Here is a 13844-nt window from a genome sequence, read left to right as displayed (position 1 = left end):
CGCGGAGAGGAAGTCCATTACGACGCACGACGACGAACGCCTTTACGACGCGCGACGAGGAACACCTCTACGACGCGCAGGAACGACGTGCTCGACGAGAGGCCGAGACGCGTGAGCACGCGACGAGCTTCCCACCTCCCTTCGCACGACCTCGCTCCGGTCGTCGAGCCCGTAGGCGAGGAGCTTGTCGATCACGGTGCCGTTGAGCTTGTTCGTGATCCAGCCGTCCGGTCGTGCACCCTCCGCGGTGCCGCCCCGCCGTGCACCCTCCACGGCGCCGTCCCGCCCCGCACCCTCCACGGCGCAGTTCTGCCGTGCATCCCCTACAGCGATGTTCTCGCGCAGTCGACGATACACCGCCGCGCGCACCCTCGCATCCGCCTGCGTACCCTTCCTCGCAGACTTCTCGTCGCGCCCGTCGTCCCGAGAGCGCAGGAGAAGGTGGGGGACCGTGTTCTCCGTGATGGGGATGTAGGACACCACCGCGAGCCGCACGTCCACGGCCGGACCGCACGTCATGGACTCGATGAGAAGCGCTTCGTCCCCAGCAGCCAAGCGGTCGTCCCCAGCGGCCATGTTGTGCTTGCAGAGGAGGGCCGCGGCGCGCGCGCGGACGACCCTGTCTTTGTCCGCCAGCCTCTCGCGCACCTCCGCCCTGACCTTGTCGACCACCCTTGCGTCGATCGCGCCGAGGGTGCCGAACATGCGGGACAGGGTGTCGATGGCGCGGCGGCGGATCTGCTTGGTGGGCGCGGCGAGGGCGTGCCGGAGGGCTTTGAGGACGCGGCCGGTGAACCAGGGGGCGGGGTCGTGGGTGGGGGTTGGGGTGGTGGAGGAGGGACCAGGCTCGCCGCGATCCTGGGGGTAGAACTGGAGGTAATCGTGGCCGACCTGGCCCACTGGGTGCGATGTTAGATGCGGAACGCTTGCGCTAGGTACACCACGCACCGGAATCATTCAGATACTCGATATACGCCGCGACGAAGCGCAGGCCAAGATCGGCCGGACGCGCTGCCTTCATGTGCAGGCACTGGCCGAGGAAGTACAGAAAGCACTCCATGAACTCGTACCCGCCCTGCTTCCCGCCGCACTCCATCGGCGCCCCGCGACAGACGACGGCGCAGTGGAGGGCGAAGAGGGCGGCGGAGTTGCGCGTGTGGGAGCGCTCGTTGGTGAGGGCGTCGGTGAAGATGGACTTCATGGAGTCGTATATGTCGGGCATGCCGTCTGAGGGGCGGGGCGCGGGCATGGTCGCGTTCGAAGGGAGAAGAAAGAGGGAAGTGTCAGGGCTAGATGAGCGCGTCTGGAAACGCGATCACGTGTACGCGTGCGCGTCGGCTGACTCTGACTCTGACTCTGGCTAGGGTTGGATGGTGGTGCGGTCGGGCAGCAAGAATCGATAGGTGTTTAGCGCCCACCCCTCCTTTGCCGCGCCCCCCGCACACGGTCTCCCCGTCAAGGGGCCCGTGTGCGGGGGGCGTGCGCTATCTACTATATATGGTAGTCTACGCTACGTGGTGTGTTCTACCAGCATGGTCCCTCCTACCAGCATGACCCCTCCGACCGGCAGAACCTCCCCCTCCAATCGTGACTCCTCCGACCAGCATGACCCCTCGTCCAAGCCTCATTGCACGAGCAGCATGGCGGCGTGTGTGGTGGTCGGCGAGCGAGACGGGGGATGGGAGAGAGACGGTAGGCCCTTGCCCACCTCCCCCCGTCTTATATACCGCCCTCTACCGCGCACGGACCCTTTGCAAGCCGAGTACGAATCCCTAGCAAGCCGAGTACGATCCCCTGCAAGCCGAGTACGCACTCCTTGCGACAGCCGCTAGTAGGTAGCGGATGTACGTTGTCAGTAGCTTATGCACAATAACATTGTCCTGGGCACACTGGACAGTCGACGAGTTGGTCGGTCTGCACCCTGGACACTGCGCCTGAGAGCGTGCAAACACCGTGTTCTCAAATCCTTCATCTCGCAGTCGACGGGAGGGAGCCGCCGATGAGCGCGGTGGTGGCGTCCGCAGTACTGCTCACGAAGCTTTCCGCGCGGTAGTGCTCACGAAGCTGTCCGCACTGGTACCGCCCACAGCTCGCTTTCCGATTACAATGTACAAGTATCTTTTCCATTTACGATGTCAAGGTACCCGACAGCCATCTCCGCGGACTCGAGGGACTGACATGTCGAGCAACTCAGTTGCAATGAGGATTGTAAGAGCTTTCATTGCAATCTATAGCTAGTAACAAGACAGTACAAGGTGTCTACTGAGCTAGCGGTGTCTACTGAGCTGGGGGTATCTACCGAGCTAGGGGTATCTACCGAGCTACAAAGAAAAGCGGTACCCCAACTCGAAGGCGAGCAACGCAGGAACGAGCCACCAGATCGGGCGACGAAGACCTATATACTCGGCGCTCGAGTGGTGGACACTCAGCGCCCGAGCAGTGAGTACTCATCGCCCGAGTGGTGGACACTCAGCGCCCGAGTGGTGGACACTCAGCGCCCGAGTGGTGGACACTCAGCGCCCGAGCGGTGAGTACTCGGCGCCCGAACAGTGAGTACTCAGCGCCCAAGGGGTGATACTCATCACCCCGCGGACGGCGATCCACTGCCTCAACGCCAAAGGAGAAGCAGATTCTTGCGCGTGCGAGGTGGGCGCGGGCGAAAGGGGTAGTTCATCGTTGAGAAGGGGTAGCGCATCGAGAGCGTAGGGGGAGGGGGAGCACATCGAGAGCGTAAGGGGAACCGTGAAGCGCTGAGGAATAGCCCATCCGAGACGAAGAAAACCTGAAAAGCGCGTGAGTAAAGCCTAAAAGGCGCGTGAGTAAAGTAGAATAAAAAGCGCACCAAATATCCCTTACCCTCGCTAGCCGGACGGAGATACGTTGCCTCATCGCCTGGGGGGTGGGGGTGATGCTCGTTCGGAGTAGGGGGAGCGATGCTATTAAGGAGTGAGAGGGAGCGATGCTATCGAGGAGTGGGAGGGGCGAAGGGGCGCATCAGATAGAGGGGATGGCGAAGGCGGAGGGGCGAGGAAGGGGAGGAGGGAGGAGGGAGAAAGGGGAGGGGGGAGAAGGTGGGAGAAGGTGGGAGGAGGAGCGTGAGGGGGAGCGTTGATGGGAAAGCTAGGGAGGAGGTAGAGGCGTCTGAGGAAGAGGGGAGTCAAATGAAGGGAGCGCACGATGAGGGTGCGGGGATGCCGAGGAAAGGGGGAGGGGGTTGAGGAGGCAAATCGGTCTGAAAGGGGGAGGAAAGGGGGACGTGCACAAACGACGGGGGGATGTGCACAAGCGACGGAAGGGCGGGGGGAGAGATAGAGGGGGGAAGGGGAACGAGGTGGTAAAGGGGAATGAGGTGGCAAAGGGCAAGAAGATCGACGGGGAGCACATGGGGGGAGGGGTAGAGGTTAAGAGAAGGAGAAGCGAGGGGAAAGGGGAGTGGAAGGGGAAGGAAGGGCGTACCTCGGACCGTGCTTGGTGCGAGGACGTTGCGAGCGGCTAGGGCGCCACCCCTCCCCCCCTCCCCGACAGTCGCGTCGATCAGCGAGTGCTTGAGGCGCGAACCTCGGCGCATTTGACGTCAATTTGCGGATTTCGGAGGATTGAGAAGCGGCCGAAAGTAGCTAAAAAAGCGTCAGAAATGGGTGGAACGGAACGAATACAGAACGCACCTGGCGTGTTGGCCGCCGCCCCCTCCTCCTCGTCACCGACCGCGACGCCTGGCTCGTACAGAAAGCACGGGAACCGGCGCAAATGTCGTCGATGCGTGGGGTTTCCGGGCTTGAAGAAGGGGGGTAAAATGTCTACAAACGCGTCAGAAAGGTGCACAAAAGCGAACCACTCAGAGACGCACCTCAAACGTTGTTCCCGCCGGCGGCAGTGCGGAGCGCTGCCCCCCTCCCCCTCCCCCCTCCCCGACAGCCGTGGCGTTCAGCAGGGGTTCCCGCGCGGACCCCAGCACAGTTCGCGTCGATTTGCGGATTTTGCGGCGTGAAGAGGCGCTCGGCGACATCTGGAAAATCATCAGAAAAGAGGTCAAAGGTGATTGAATCGAAGACGCACCTCCGCGCCCTGTCGGCGTCGCCGGCGGCGCTCCGCGCAGCCCTTGTCCCCTCCCTCACTGTCGCGGCCGTCAACGAGGAATTCCCGCGTGGACCTCGGCGCAGGTCACCTCAAAATGCGTCTTTTTGGCGGCTGGAGGCGCGCCAAAAAATGCCTGAAAACGCGTCAAAAATGGGTACTAGACTCGACAAAATCGACGACGCACCTGAACAATAACCTCAGCCGCGATGCTTGCCCGTCGTCGGGCGAGGTGCTGAGCGAGATGTCGTGAGTGTTTGATCGACCGCGTCGAGGTCTACGACGACGCCTGCAACAGCGTGGTCAGCACTCGGACGCGACATGAGCGCAGATGACCACGCACCGGCACGCCAGCGCCGTGCGTCGAAGACGACGGCGAGGAAAGATAGACGCGGAGAGAGGCGGGAGGCAAGTAAAGGGGCGGGGAGCGAGGGGGAAAGGTAGAAATAAAACGCGAACGCACCGGTATATGTGGGCGGCGTCAAGGCGCCCTTCGCGACCGAGTAGAGGCAAAATTTTCATTCCCGCGCCACAATCGGCAGAGCCCACGCGCGTTCATTTCCTTGAATTTCTCGTAAGTCAAGACAATCTGATGGAAGATTCGGGTCTCCGCGTATGTGTATGCCACTCACCGCACATGCAACGTGTTCCATCGCGTGAGCCAGTTGGTGCGGCTTAAGCTGCTCGACGTTGAAGGACCTGGATTGCGCGAGGAGGCAGTCGTGCGCTGTCTAGAGATGGTTAGTGAGAGGGATGAGAGGCAAATTACCTGGACTCACCTTCGAATGGTGGCTCAATGTCGCCTCGTGTCGCGCCGAGCATGTCCACGGGGCAGCCCGAGCGCCGACACCTACCCTGGAATTTTATTGCCGTTGTACCGGAAAGGTGCCGGCAGGGTATTTGGCACACCAAAACATACCTGGCCTGCTGTGTCCGAAATCAATTCGCACACGTACACTGAAGATGGAGGCGAGGAGGACATCGTGCAGAACCGACACCCAGTGCTCACCCTACCAAATCTGGTACGGCTGCGGGAATGGTGGAAAAACGCGCGCGCCGCCGAGCGACAACATGAGCAAATGCCTTCCGGATTGGGCTCAATAGCCAGCCCCGCGTGCTGTCAAGGCACAGAGCTAGAGCTCCGTGCGAGCCGTAATGACGAAACCAGTAGCTTAATTGCCCACCTCCGTCGCCTGTGTCGCCGTTGAGATGAGAGGGCGCGCGAGTCCGAGATGAGCACAAGATGGCTTTGAATACATTCCTTGAGGGCCCGAGGGGTGTACAGAGAGTATCCAGCTACGAATCCAGGACGTAGAGAGTAGACGGACGTCCTCGCCGGTCGCTGATGACGGTCGCGGACAAGACGGAGAGAGTTTGTGGCGCCGCCAATCAGGGACCGGAGGGCGGCCCGTCGAGTCTGCGCGGCCGCGTTCTGCGTCTTGGCTTCGACTCTCACCCATCGTATCCCTCCGCCGCCTCGGAATAAACACCGTACTTCTCGCACACACTACCTGCAGTGATCCTGAGCGTTCGGCGCCGTGGGCCTTCCTCGGCGGGCTGTTATACGTCGAAAACAATGGCGGCGCGATCTCCCGCATCTCAGACGGCCTCCGCCGCGATCCCAGCGCCAGCGATGGGTCGCAGTAGGCTCGGGGCACTCGCCCATGAGCCCTGAACCCATCGCCGGTTTTGCGATGGGCGGGATCTGTGATTTTGCTTATCGTTCTGGGAGGTCCAGGATGTTTGCATGTGCAGTTCGACCTTCTTCCCTCCTTTCTGTGCACCTCCCCCCAACAATACGAACCGACAGAAATCGATGCAGTTTTCAATTCTGAATAGATTTTGTATACCCAACCCCACCCTCTGCGCCCTCGCTCGAGTGCTATAGCTCGACAAACGGCGTTTCGAATATGTGGCGTCGGTTTTCGTCCGCGTGTAGCGTCGTCGCATGTGCTTCGAACCGGCCCCAAAGTACATTCACATGATCTCCTATACCTACGCATGTTATCTAGGAAGTAAGGTGAGCTCTCGATGTCTGTACGCCTTGGGAACCACTATGCTCATCCGCCCCCTTCCCAACCTCACCCCGATCCCAATCTTCCGCCTAACGGCACGCAATTCCAGGCAGCGATTCCATCGGATGTACCGAGCACGCGGATGACGTTGCGCCGCCCGAAGAACGCACGCGTAGCTCGCAATCCCACACTTGCAAAACCAACCTCCTGAAAAGTACGCATCTTCCACCCATTCCTCGCTCGTTTCCGCGCTCATTCCGCAGTTCGGGTCGGATAGTCTCAGTCTATACGTAAGGCTGAAACGCGCCCTCGAAGGCTGGAAGATGGCGCTGCCCTCGCGCTCGCTTACAGCCTTTCCGCGCTCACAGGCGAATTCTCCCCCTCCCCGGGCTCTCAGACGCACCATGATTCGCGCATGGTATGTCACAAACATATTGAATACTTCCCGCCATTGTTCCCGTCGCCAGCGCGAGAGCGCGGCGCTGCTCGTCGCGCGCGCGCCAGCGCACTGCCTTTCTGGCGCTCAATGCCTTCCCAAAAGGGAAGGGCACGCGTCTTCCCAAACCGCCACGTCGATTCCCGGGCCCCCGCCTTCCTTGCCCTTTAATCCCCCAAACTCGCGTCATCTGGAACCTCACCATTCCATTCAGAAGACTTTCCTTCGGCTATTTGGCCGATATACGCGTTAAAAGGCATGGAAACGCGTCAAGACGCCGCGGAGGTACACAGTAAGCGTCGTCCTTCCACCCCCGATCCGCGCCTGGCATTCAACTTTCCTGACTCGCGCGCGACAGAACCTTCGCGCAAATCGCACATGCGCTCTCCCCGCAGAACATCCATCTCCATACAACGCCGTACACGCCAAATCCCCACCGCGGGCAATCTTCCGCGGTTTCGTAAGTGTATCTGGGCGCGCGGTTCGTATTCGGGGGCGCGTCGCCTCCGCGCTATCCACTGCTGCGGTTGGAAAGGTTAATCGACGTGGGGAGGGATACATAAGGCAAGGGGTGGGGCGGTGTTAGGGCAGAGCTCGGCGCTCTTCCCTTTCCCCCATCTCCTTCCCTCCTAACGCTACCTTCCTGCTAGTCGCCTGCCTTTGCTTAGTAGTGCTGTCTACCTGAGGTTACTACTCGGTGAGTCTTGTCGGCCTGTTTGTTCGACTTCTGATTGACGCTGCTTTCAGAGGTTCAATTCTATTCGTGCTGGAGGTACGTGCCTATTGACCTCGCCTTCCATTCGCGTACTAATATTCTCTTCAGGACCCTCCGCGTGCGTTGACTAGGACGTGCTTCGTCATGCGCGACGATGGTGAGCTCATTTATCCTCTCTTATTCGTTCTAGCTTCCCTGACGACCGCTATAGGTATCTAGTCATCTTTTCCGCGCCTTGACCGACGCCGCCGCCCTTCCCTTCGGTAAGTCCGTCTTCCTTTCCCTTTCTGATCTCTCATCTTGGCGCTTTGCTGACAATATTGTCTAGATTCCACGCCCTCGCCGACGTGTCTTTTGACGCGCTAGTGATCAGCAAGGCCAACGATACGCGGGGGAAGTAGGATGGGACTACGAGGTGCGTTTACTACGTCGGATTCGCGATTTATTTGCTGACTGATCCCTATAGACATCGTAGACGGCGAGCTTCGATGTCGCTCGGAAGGACCACGAGGGCACTAGCAGTACGCCCAGGAAGTGAACCTGGGTCTCTACTGTGCGTCTTCTGCCTTATCATTGCGATTCGCTTGCTGATTGACGTTGTAGATGGCGATGTGCAACCTCTTCAACACGACGCGCGGCTCTTCTACGGCGCGCAGTTCATGCTTCACCATCGTCCCCAGCGTCCTCGACGACCCCCTCAACATCTCGCCCTCGAAGAAGCCCTCAACGCCGCCACCCTCGACGACGTCTACCACACTACCGCCGTCGTCGACGCCTCCAGGGCGCCCTCAAGCTCACCTGCTACTTCAACCCCTCCACCCCACTCGCATTCGTGCCCCTCACTTCGCGCTGTCTCGGGCGCGGGAGAAAGGCCCCCGACGTTGGGTGCATCCGCTCCTGAGCCGTTGACATGCATGCCCTCGTTGGCGTGAGGTACGTGTCCTTCGTTCGCGCATTGCTTCCTTGCTGACTGACGTTCAACTGCGACCCAGCCGCACCTGCAGCCGCTGTCTTCCGATCTCTCGGGGACGTGTGCTTCGTCGACTGGAAGGCATCTCCAGCGCCGCTGTCGACGCGCTCGCTCGATGCCGGCGATATATCCTGGTCTTCGACACTGGCGAAGGACCCTCACCGACGCCGGCGAAGCGTCTTCAGCCCCAGCAACGTGGCCGCATCCTCAACATCGACATGTCCTACGTCGTCAAGCGCGCTGACCCTATGGTGTCGGTGTCGACGTTGGTTGCTATGCCCTTGGCGCGCTCAGCGCCGCGAGGACAGCGCGCCGCCTTAAGGTGAAAATTCGTCCTTCAATCCAGCCGCTTGACGTCTCGCTCATTATCTTATCCAGATCGTATCATGGGGAGCTCTGTCGTTGGACGACGGCGAAGGCAACGAGCAAGGAGGAAGGTAGCGTGGGCGAGCACGAAGATGGTGGGCCGGGGCAAAGAGTGGGAGCTGTGGTGAAGGCGACGAGCTCAGAGGGGCCGAAGGCGAGAGCGGAGGTGAAGGCGGTCAGCGACGTTGATGCAGGTACGTCTTTGTATCTGTATTTGCCGCCTTGACTGACCTGCGTTTACAGTGCTTGCTGTGCTCGCCCGCCGACTACGCGTACGCCGGGGCCTGCCAGGTGCAAGATCACGCGTCGCTAACCGTCGATGCGGCGCCTGGATAGCGGACGACGGTGGGATCGAGGTCGATGTCGGGTGAGTCCGTTTCCTTCGATTGAGGTGTTTACTGACTTGCTATACAGACTGTACCCTCGCGCCGTGTTGCGCGTTGCGATCTTGCCCTTCTCCCTGGTACAGTCTCGCCACGCGCGTGGCCCTCGCGCCACAAACTGAGGGGTCTGCGCATTTGCGCCAGCGATGTAAGTCCTATCGTTCATGGCCATCCCCCTTCGCGTCTAATCTCGCATCTTCAGGTCGTTTACTTCACGCCGTAGTGTAGTAGTAACTGCTTATACGACTGCCTAATGCCCTTGAAGACGCTCCGAATTCCCCGCGACGACGCTCAGGTCCGCTTCGAGTTGCGCGGGATCGCCTTTTGGGACGCTCAGGACCGCCGTCGACGACGCTCAAAACCGCCGTCGGCGATGCCCAGGACCGCCTTCGCCGACGCTCGCAGTCCCCGCCTTCACCACTCGCCAACAACGAATCCCCCCTCACGTCACCTTTGGCATCGGATTCCTCCTCGCCTTCGACGACGCGTTTCTGCTCATTTTCGACGACACGTCTCTGCTCATTCTTGACGACGCGTCTGTGCTCATTCTTGAAGACGCATTCCTGCTCGCCTTCGACGATGCATCCCGCCTTCATCCTCAACAACGAATCCCCCCTCATCGCCTCCTCTCGGCCCTTAACAATGGTGCCAACAAGCACGTCGAACGAGATCTCGCAATCAACGGCGGTGGTGGTTCGTGCCGGCGCGTCATTCGGGGAGTGGCAACGCGCTCTTCGTGCGCAGGAACAGACTTCAAGATCGACAAACGTGCTCAAAGAGCGCGAGCGAGGAAGGGGTGGCGGGGGAAGCGCTCGATGAGAAGACGAAGGGGGCTGTTAGAGGAGGGGTACGACTGGTAGAGTTTGGGGAGTAGAGAAGGGGGGGAGTCTACTCGACGAGTTGAAGGGCGGGCGAGGACATTAGTTGACGAGTGGACGTGCTCACTGTACAGTGGTTCTCGAGTAAGTGTAAGCCTTGAGTTGACAAAGTGTACGAGTAAGACATGAGTTGCGGACGGGTAAGCCATGGCCATGAGTCGACGAGCGAGGCGTGCGCCAATACGCGCGAGCGGCGAGTCTGCGACGTGCCCTTACGCTTTTCGGCGATGTAGGCAAGGCGGAGGGGACACGCGAGATGGGCAGGACATAGTTTTCATTGCATACTATCTAGCTACAAAGAGTAGAGTATCTAGAACGACTAGACGTACATACAGCGAGGACGGAGAGTATATGGATGACCTCCTCTCTCTTCCCTCGTCGATTCCCCCACCCCCTCCCTTGTTACGCCCGTTCCCATTCCCCCACCCCCCTTTTAACGCCCGTTCCCATCCCCCCTCCCCCTCCCGCCGCACTTCTCCGACGCTCACGTCTCGCCATCGCCTTCGGGTCGCAGTCCTCGTCCTGGTATCGCGCCAGGTGTACGGGTTGAATAAGAGCGAAGGGGGGAGGAAGGGGGCGCGCGAGACGGGAAAGGAAGCAAAGGCGACTCACCACTTAAATCCAGCCCCTCGCACAACCTCGGACGCGCGGAGAGGAACACCTCCACAACGCGCGACGAGGAACGCCTCTACGACGCGCAGGTACAACGTGCTCGACGAGAGGCCGAGACGCGTGAGCACGCGATAAGCTTCCCCACCTCCCGCCGCACGTCCTCGCTCCGGTCGTCGAGCCCGTAGGCAAGGAGCTTGTCGATCACGGTGCCGTTAAGCTTGTTCATGATCCAGCCGTTCGGTCGTGCATCACCTACAGCGAGGTTCTCGCGCAGTCGACGATACACCGCCGCGCGCACCCTCGCATCCGCCTGCACACCCTTCCTAGTAGACTTCTCGTCCTTGCCATCATCTCTGGACCGTAGCAGGAGATGAGGAATCGTGTTCTCTGTGATGGGGATGTAGGACACCACCACGAGCCGCACGTCGACCGCAGGATCGCAGGTCATCGCCTCGATCAGTAGCGCCTCGTCCTCGACGTTGATCAACCGCCCCTCGTCCCCAGCAGCCGACGGGTCGCCCTCCATCGCCACGCACTTGCACAACAACCTCGCCGCCCCCGCCCTCACCACCCGATCCTTGTCCGCCAACCTCCCGCGCACCTCTGCCCTCACCTTGTCGACTACGCGCGCGTCGATCGCGCCGAGGGTGCCGAACATGCGGGATACAGTGTCGATGGCACGACGCCGGATCTGCTTCGTGGGCGCGGCGAGGGCGTGCCGGAGGGCTTTGAGGACGCGGCCGGTGAACCAAGACGCAGGCTCGTGCATGGGGGGTGGTGGGGTGGTGGAGGGACCGGGGGTTGACGAGGAGGAGGGACCGGGGGTTGACGAGGAAGAGGGACCGGGCTCGCTGCGGTCCTGGGGGTAGAACTGGAGGTAATCGTGACCGACCTGGCCCACTGGGTGCGATGTTAGATGAGGAACGCTTGCGCTAGGTACACCACGCACCGGAATCATTCAGATACTCGATATACGCCGCGACGAAGCGCAGGCCCAGCTCAGCCGGACGCGCTGCCTTCATGTGCAGGCACTGGCCGAGGAAGTACAGGAAGCTCTCCATGAACTCGTACCCGCCCTGCTTCCCGCCGCAGTCCGTCTGGACCCCGCGGCACACGACGGCGCAGTGGAGGGCGAAGAGGGCGGCGGAGTTGCGCGTGCGGGAGCGCTCGCTGGTGAGGGCGTCGGTGAAGATGGACTTCATGGAGTCGAAGATGTCGGGCATCCCGTCCGAGTCGCGTCGAGCTGGCATTGTGGATTCAAGTGGAGAGAAAGAAGGACGGGACAAGAAAGGGGAAGGCTGAAGGGAAACGCGATCACGCGCGTGGACGCTCTCAGCCCGCAGGCGCAAGTGTCAATGTTCGCTGTCCTGTGGCAAGTATCGAGCGCCAGGGCTTGACTTCCGACGTCGGTTGAGGGGAGGAGCGCTTGTGTGTAGGCCGCGTATGCGACCGGCAATCGTGCAGTCGAGTATGAAAGTACGCGAGCTGAACTTATGATTTATATCGAGCCCCTGCGGTTTCCAACCAAGGCCTCTGGTTCGGAGAGCTCCCTGGATAGGCTTGGTTCAGCGTATACAGAGATGACTGGCGGAGTCAAGACGAATTTAACTCAATGCGGACTTGTGCAGAAGGAAACGCGATCACGTGTACGCATGCGCGATGCGACATCAGGGTCACGGTTTGCCCTTGACTGTTACCATCACGTCCTTCCCTCAGCCTTGTGCTCCTGCTCGTGCGCCGGAAGAGCGTCGGTGCTCTCGACGACGCTTACCCGGCGGTCAAAGATGTCGAGCGTCCCTCGCAAGATGGAGCGCTCATCCGACGGATCTACAAGGTATTCTCAAACCGCATATCTTCAGACGCCCGATTTCTCACAAACGCGTCCTTCCTTCAGAATCGTCTGCAAACTCCCAGGCTGCAAGAAGCCCTCATGGCCGAACGACCGGGAACTCGAGACCGCGAGGACCTACCATCATCAGCGGTACCACCAAGAGTCGGCGCGGATCGTCTATCAAGGTAAGAGTGTTTTTGCCCTCTGAATCCGTGCGTACCACGTGCATCACTCACTGAACAGGCCGGTCCGTCGAAATCCGCCGAGACCCTGCCACAGGCAAGTTCCCCTGCCCCTGTGGGGCACCCCAGCACGCGCGGCGGATGGCCATCAACATCCGTACGCTGTGCAAGGCGCGGGTGCACCCTCCCCCAGACACACTCGCGGCGGGCGAAGCGGGGACCGACGACGAGGGCTTCGGCAGCCGTCGGGGACTGTGGTCGCACAGCTCTGCCGCTGGAGGGCCGCGAAAACATGCCAGTGAATCTGATGCAGAGGCGGACGCGACGGCGAGACGAACGAGGTCTGCCGCGTCCTCGTCCGCCAGCAGCCGCCAGCCCGCACCCCTGCCCCGCAAGCGCCATCGCGGATCGCCCGACGTCATCGAGCTAGACTCCGACGACGACCAAGAGGGGACCGTGCTCGTTAAGCGCATGCCCGCGTCGCCCAAGCGCGTCAAGCGCGAGCCGGCCGCCTCCCCAGACGCAGAAGAGCAGCCCGACGCTGGGGAGCCTGAACACGACATCACGCCCGCCGCGGAAGACGCGGCACCCGAGCGCCAGGAGCGCGAGGTTGAACGCGCGGTACGTGATCTTTGCCTGCCTTGCTCACACTCCCCGCCAACCATCTCCCTAGCTGACCCTCGAGGAGAAGTTCGAGCGCAACAAGGCGCTGGAACAGAAGTTGCACGAGGCGAGTTTGCTTTTCCTTTCCTAATTTGCGTTTCCTTTTCTCGGCTGCTGCTTCTCTTCCGCGCTCGACGCCGCTCTGGGTCTGCTGTGTATCACTCAATATCTCTCTGCGGTTTCTCTCTATGTTACCTCGTCGCTGCGCTCCTGCGCTGACCACTCGCTAACGCTTCCCTCCCGTGGAAACCGACCGCTAACGCTCCCCTCAGCGACTCGACAAGCAGTACGCGACATACCAGGAGAAGCTGCGGGCGATGGAGGCGCTGATGTCCTGAGGACTCTCGGGTCCATGGGCGCGATTTACGAAAAACGTAGAATTTGAGAATCTTCATCTAGCGAAGACATCTTCATAAGTAAGACGCTAGTAGCATTATCACTCCGGTCATAATGATTTATAATCTGCTTACCACGGTATACACCACGCTGTTTGTTCGCAATCAGCCGTAGGTAGAATCCTGCGTTCTGCGTCCGCGTAGAATCCTGCATTCTGCGTTCGGGTCAGGGCAAATCCACCAAAGGTTGATGCGCCTTCAGGAAGTACACCCTACCGATACAAACAACTACCACTGCAAACAACTACCACTACAAACAACCACCGAAGCAAACGTCTTTCCGTGCTGTATCTACGGCGCCTCGTCAAGAGGAACCTGAGCTAG

At 60.5% G+C, this 13844-nt stretch overlaps 7 protein-coding genes across 7 annotated transcripts; 3 read left to right on the top strand and 4 right to left on the bottom strand.

Moving 5' to 3' along the window:
- Positions 1-42: 42 nt before the first annotated feature.
- Positions 43-991, bottom strand: SCHCODRAFT_02640273 (uncharacterized protein; the record flags this gene model as incomplete). The annotated part of the gene is made up of 1 exon (XM_050346135.1): positions 43-991. The coding sequence occupies exon 1, from the start codon at positions 955-957 to the stop codon at positions 43-45; it is 915 nt and encodes a 304-aa protein (XP_050197874.1). The 5' UTR covers positions 958-991.
- A 580-nt stretch (positions 992-1571) lies between these two features.
- On the top strand, positions 1572-1775 carry SCHCODRAFT_02435846 (uncharacterized protein; the record flags this gene model as incomplete). Its single annotated transcript, XM_050342524.1, has 1 exon — positions 1572-1775. A coding segment is annotated over one exon (204 nt), but the record flags the coding sequence as incomplete, so codon positions are not given.
- A 428-nt stretch (positions 1776-2203) lies between these two features.
- SCHCODRAFT_02640265 (uncharacterized protein) lies at positions 2204-2875 on the bottom strand. Its single transcript, XM_050346134.1, has one exon. The coding sequence runs from the start codon at positions 2721-2723 to the stop codon at positions 2514-2516; it is 210 nt and encodes a 69-aa protein (XP_050197872.1). The 5' UTR covers positions 2724-2875; the 3' UTR covers positions 2204-2513.
- Positions 2876-3534: 659 nt separating this feature from the next.
- SCHCODRAFT_01105168 (uncharacterized protein) lies at positions 3535-4896 on the bottom strand (the record flags this gene model as incomplete). The annotated part of the gene is made up of 6 exons (XM_003027423.2): positions 3535-3617; positions 3666-3774; positions 3848-4006; positions 4262-4309; positions 4707-4801; positions 4854-4896. 6 exons carry the CDS (start codon positions 4894-4896, stop codon positions 3535-3537), a joined length of 537 nt encoding a protein of 178 aa, XP_003027469.1.
- A 2498-nt stretch (positions 4897-7394) lies between these two features.
- Positions 7395-9887, top strand: SCHCODRAFT_02672114 (uncharacterized protein; the record flags this gene model as incomplete). Its single annotated transcript, XM_050346637.1, is given in 13 exon segments — positions 7395-7397; positions 7452-7503; positions 7569-7587; positions 7607-7655; positions 7716-7761; positions 7844-8168; positions 8302-8532; positions 8589-8770; positions 8820-8943; positions 9046-9107; positions 9162-9183; positions 9225-9755; positions 9866-9887. 13 exon segments carry the CDS (start codon positions 7395-7397, stop codon positions 9885-9887), a joined length of 1668 nt encoding a protein of 555 aa, XP_050197871.1.
- A 375-nt stretch (positions 9888-10262) lies between these two features.
- Positions 10263-11958, bottom strand: SCHCODRAFT_02640236 (uncharacterized protein). Its single transcript, XM_050346133.1, has 2 exons — positions 11399-11958; positions 10263-11349 (listed from the first exon to the last, which is right to left on the bottom strand). Exons 1-2 carry the CDS (start codon positions 11697-11699, stop codon positions 10526-10528), a joined length of 1125 nt encoding a protein of 374 aa, XP_050197870.1. The 5' UTR covers positions 11700-11958; the 3' UTR covers positions 10263-10525.
- Positions 11959-12213: 255 nt separating this feature from the next.
- On the top strand, positions 12214-13610 carry SCHCODRAFT_02640229 (uncharacterized protein). Its single transcript, XM_003027688.3, has 5 exons — positions 12214-12283; positions 12344-12465; positions 12524-13083; positions 13136-13192; positions 13398-13610. Exons 1-5 carry the CDS (start codon positions 12234-12236, stop codon positions 13461-13463), a joined length of 855 nt encoding a protein of 284 aa, XP_003027734.2. The 5' UTR covers positions 12214-12233; the 3' UTR covers positions 13464-13610.
- The last annotated feature ends 234 nt before the right edge of the window (positions 13611-13844 follow it).

The sequence above is a fragment of the Schizophyllum commune genome (assembly GCF_000143185.2).
Source record: "Schizophyllum commune H4-8 unplaced genomic scaffold SCHCOscaffold_12, whole genome shotgun sequence".
In the NCBI taxonomy this organism is placed as follows: domain Eukaryota; kingdom Fungi; phylum Basidiomycota; class Agaricomycetes; order Agaricales; family Schizophyllaceae; genus Schizophyllum; species Schizophyllum commune.
Note: the sequence above shows the minus strand (reverse complement) of the source record. Positions and strands in the feature narration are given on the sequence as shown.

Excerpts from the sequence above, each read along its gene's own strand:
- SCHCODRAFT_02640229 (XM_003027688.3), top strand. The coding sequence starts at position 12,234 with ATGTCGAGCGTCCCTCGCAAGATGGAGCGCTCATCCGACGGATCTACA. Across the intron at positions 12,466-12,523 it reads GGCGCGGATCGTCTATCAAG|GCCGGTCCGTCGAAATCCGC; the intron begins GTAAGAGTGTTT and ends CTCACTGAACAG. Across the intron at positions 13,084-13,135 it reads AGCGCGAGGTTGAACGCGCG|CTGACCCTCGAGGAGAAGTT; the intron begins GTACGTGATCTT and ends CCATCTCCCTAG.
- SCHCODRAFT_02640265 (XM_050346134.1), bottom strand. The coding sequence starts at position 2,723 with ATGTGCTCCCCCTCCCCCTACGCTCTCGATGCGCTACCCCTTCTCAAC.
- SCHCODRAFT_02640236 (XM_050346133.1), bottom strand. The coding sequence starts at position 11,699 with ATGCCAGCTCGACGCGACTCGGACGGGATGCCCGACATCTTCGACTCC. Across the intron at positions 11,350-11,398 it reads CGAGTATCTGAATGATTCCG|TGGGCCAGGTCGGTCACGAT; the intron begins GTGCGTGGTGTA and ends CATCGCACCCAG.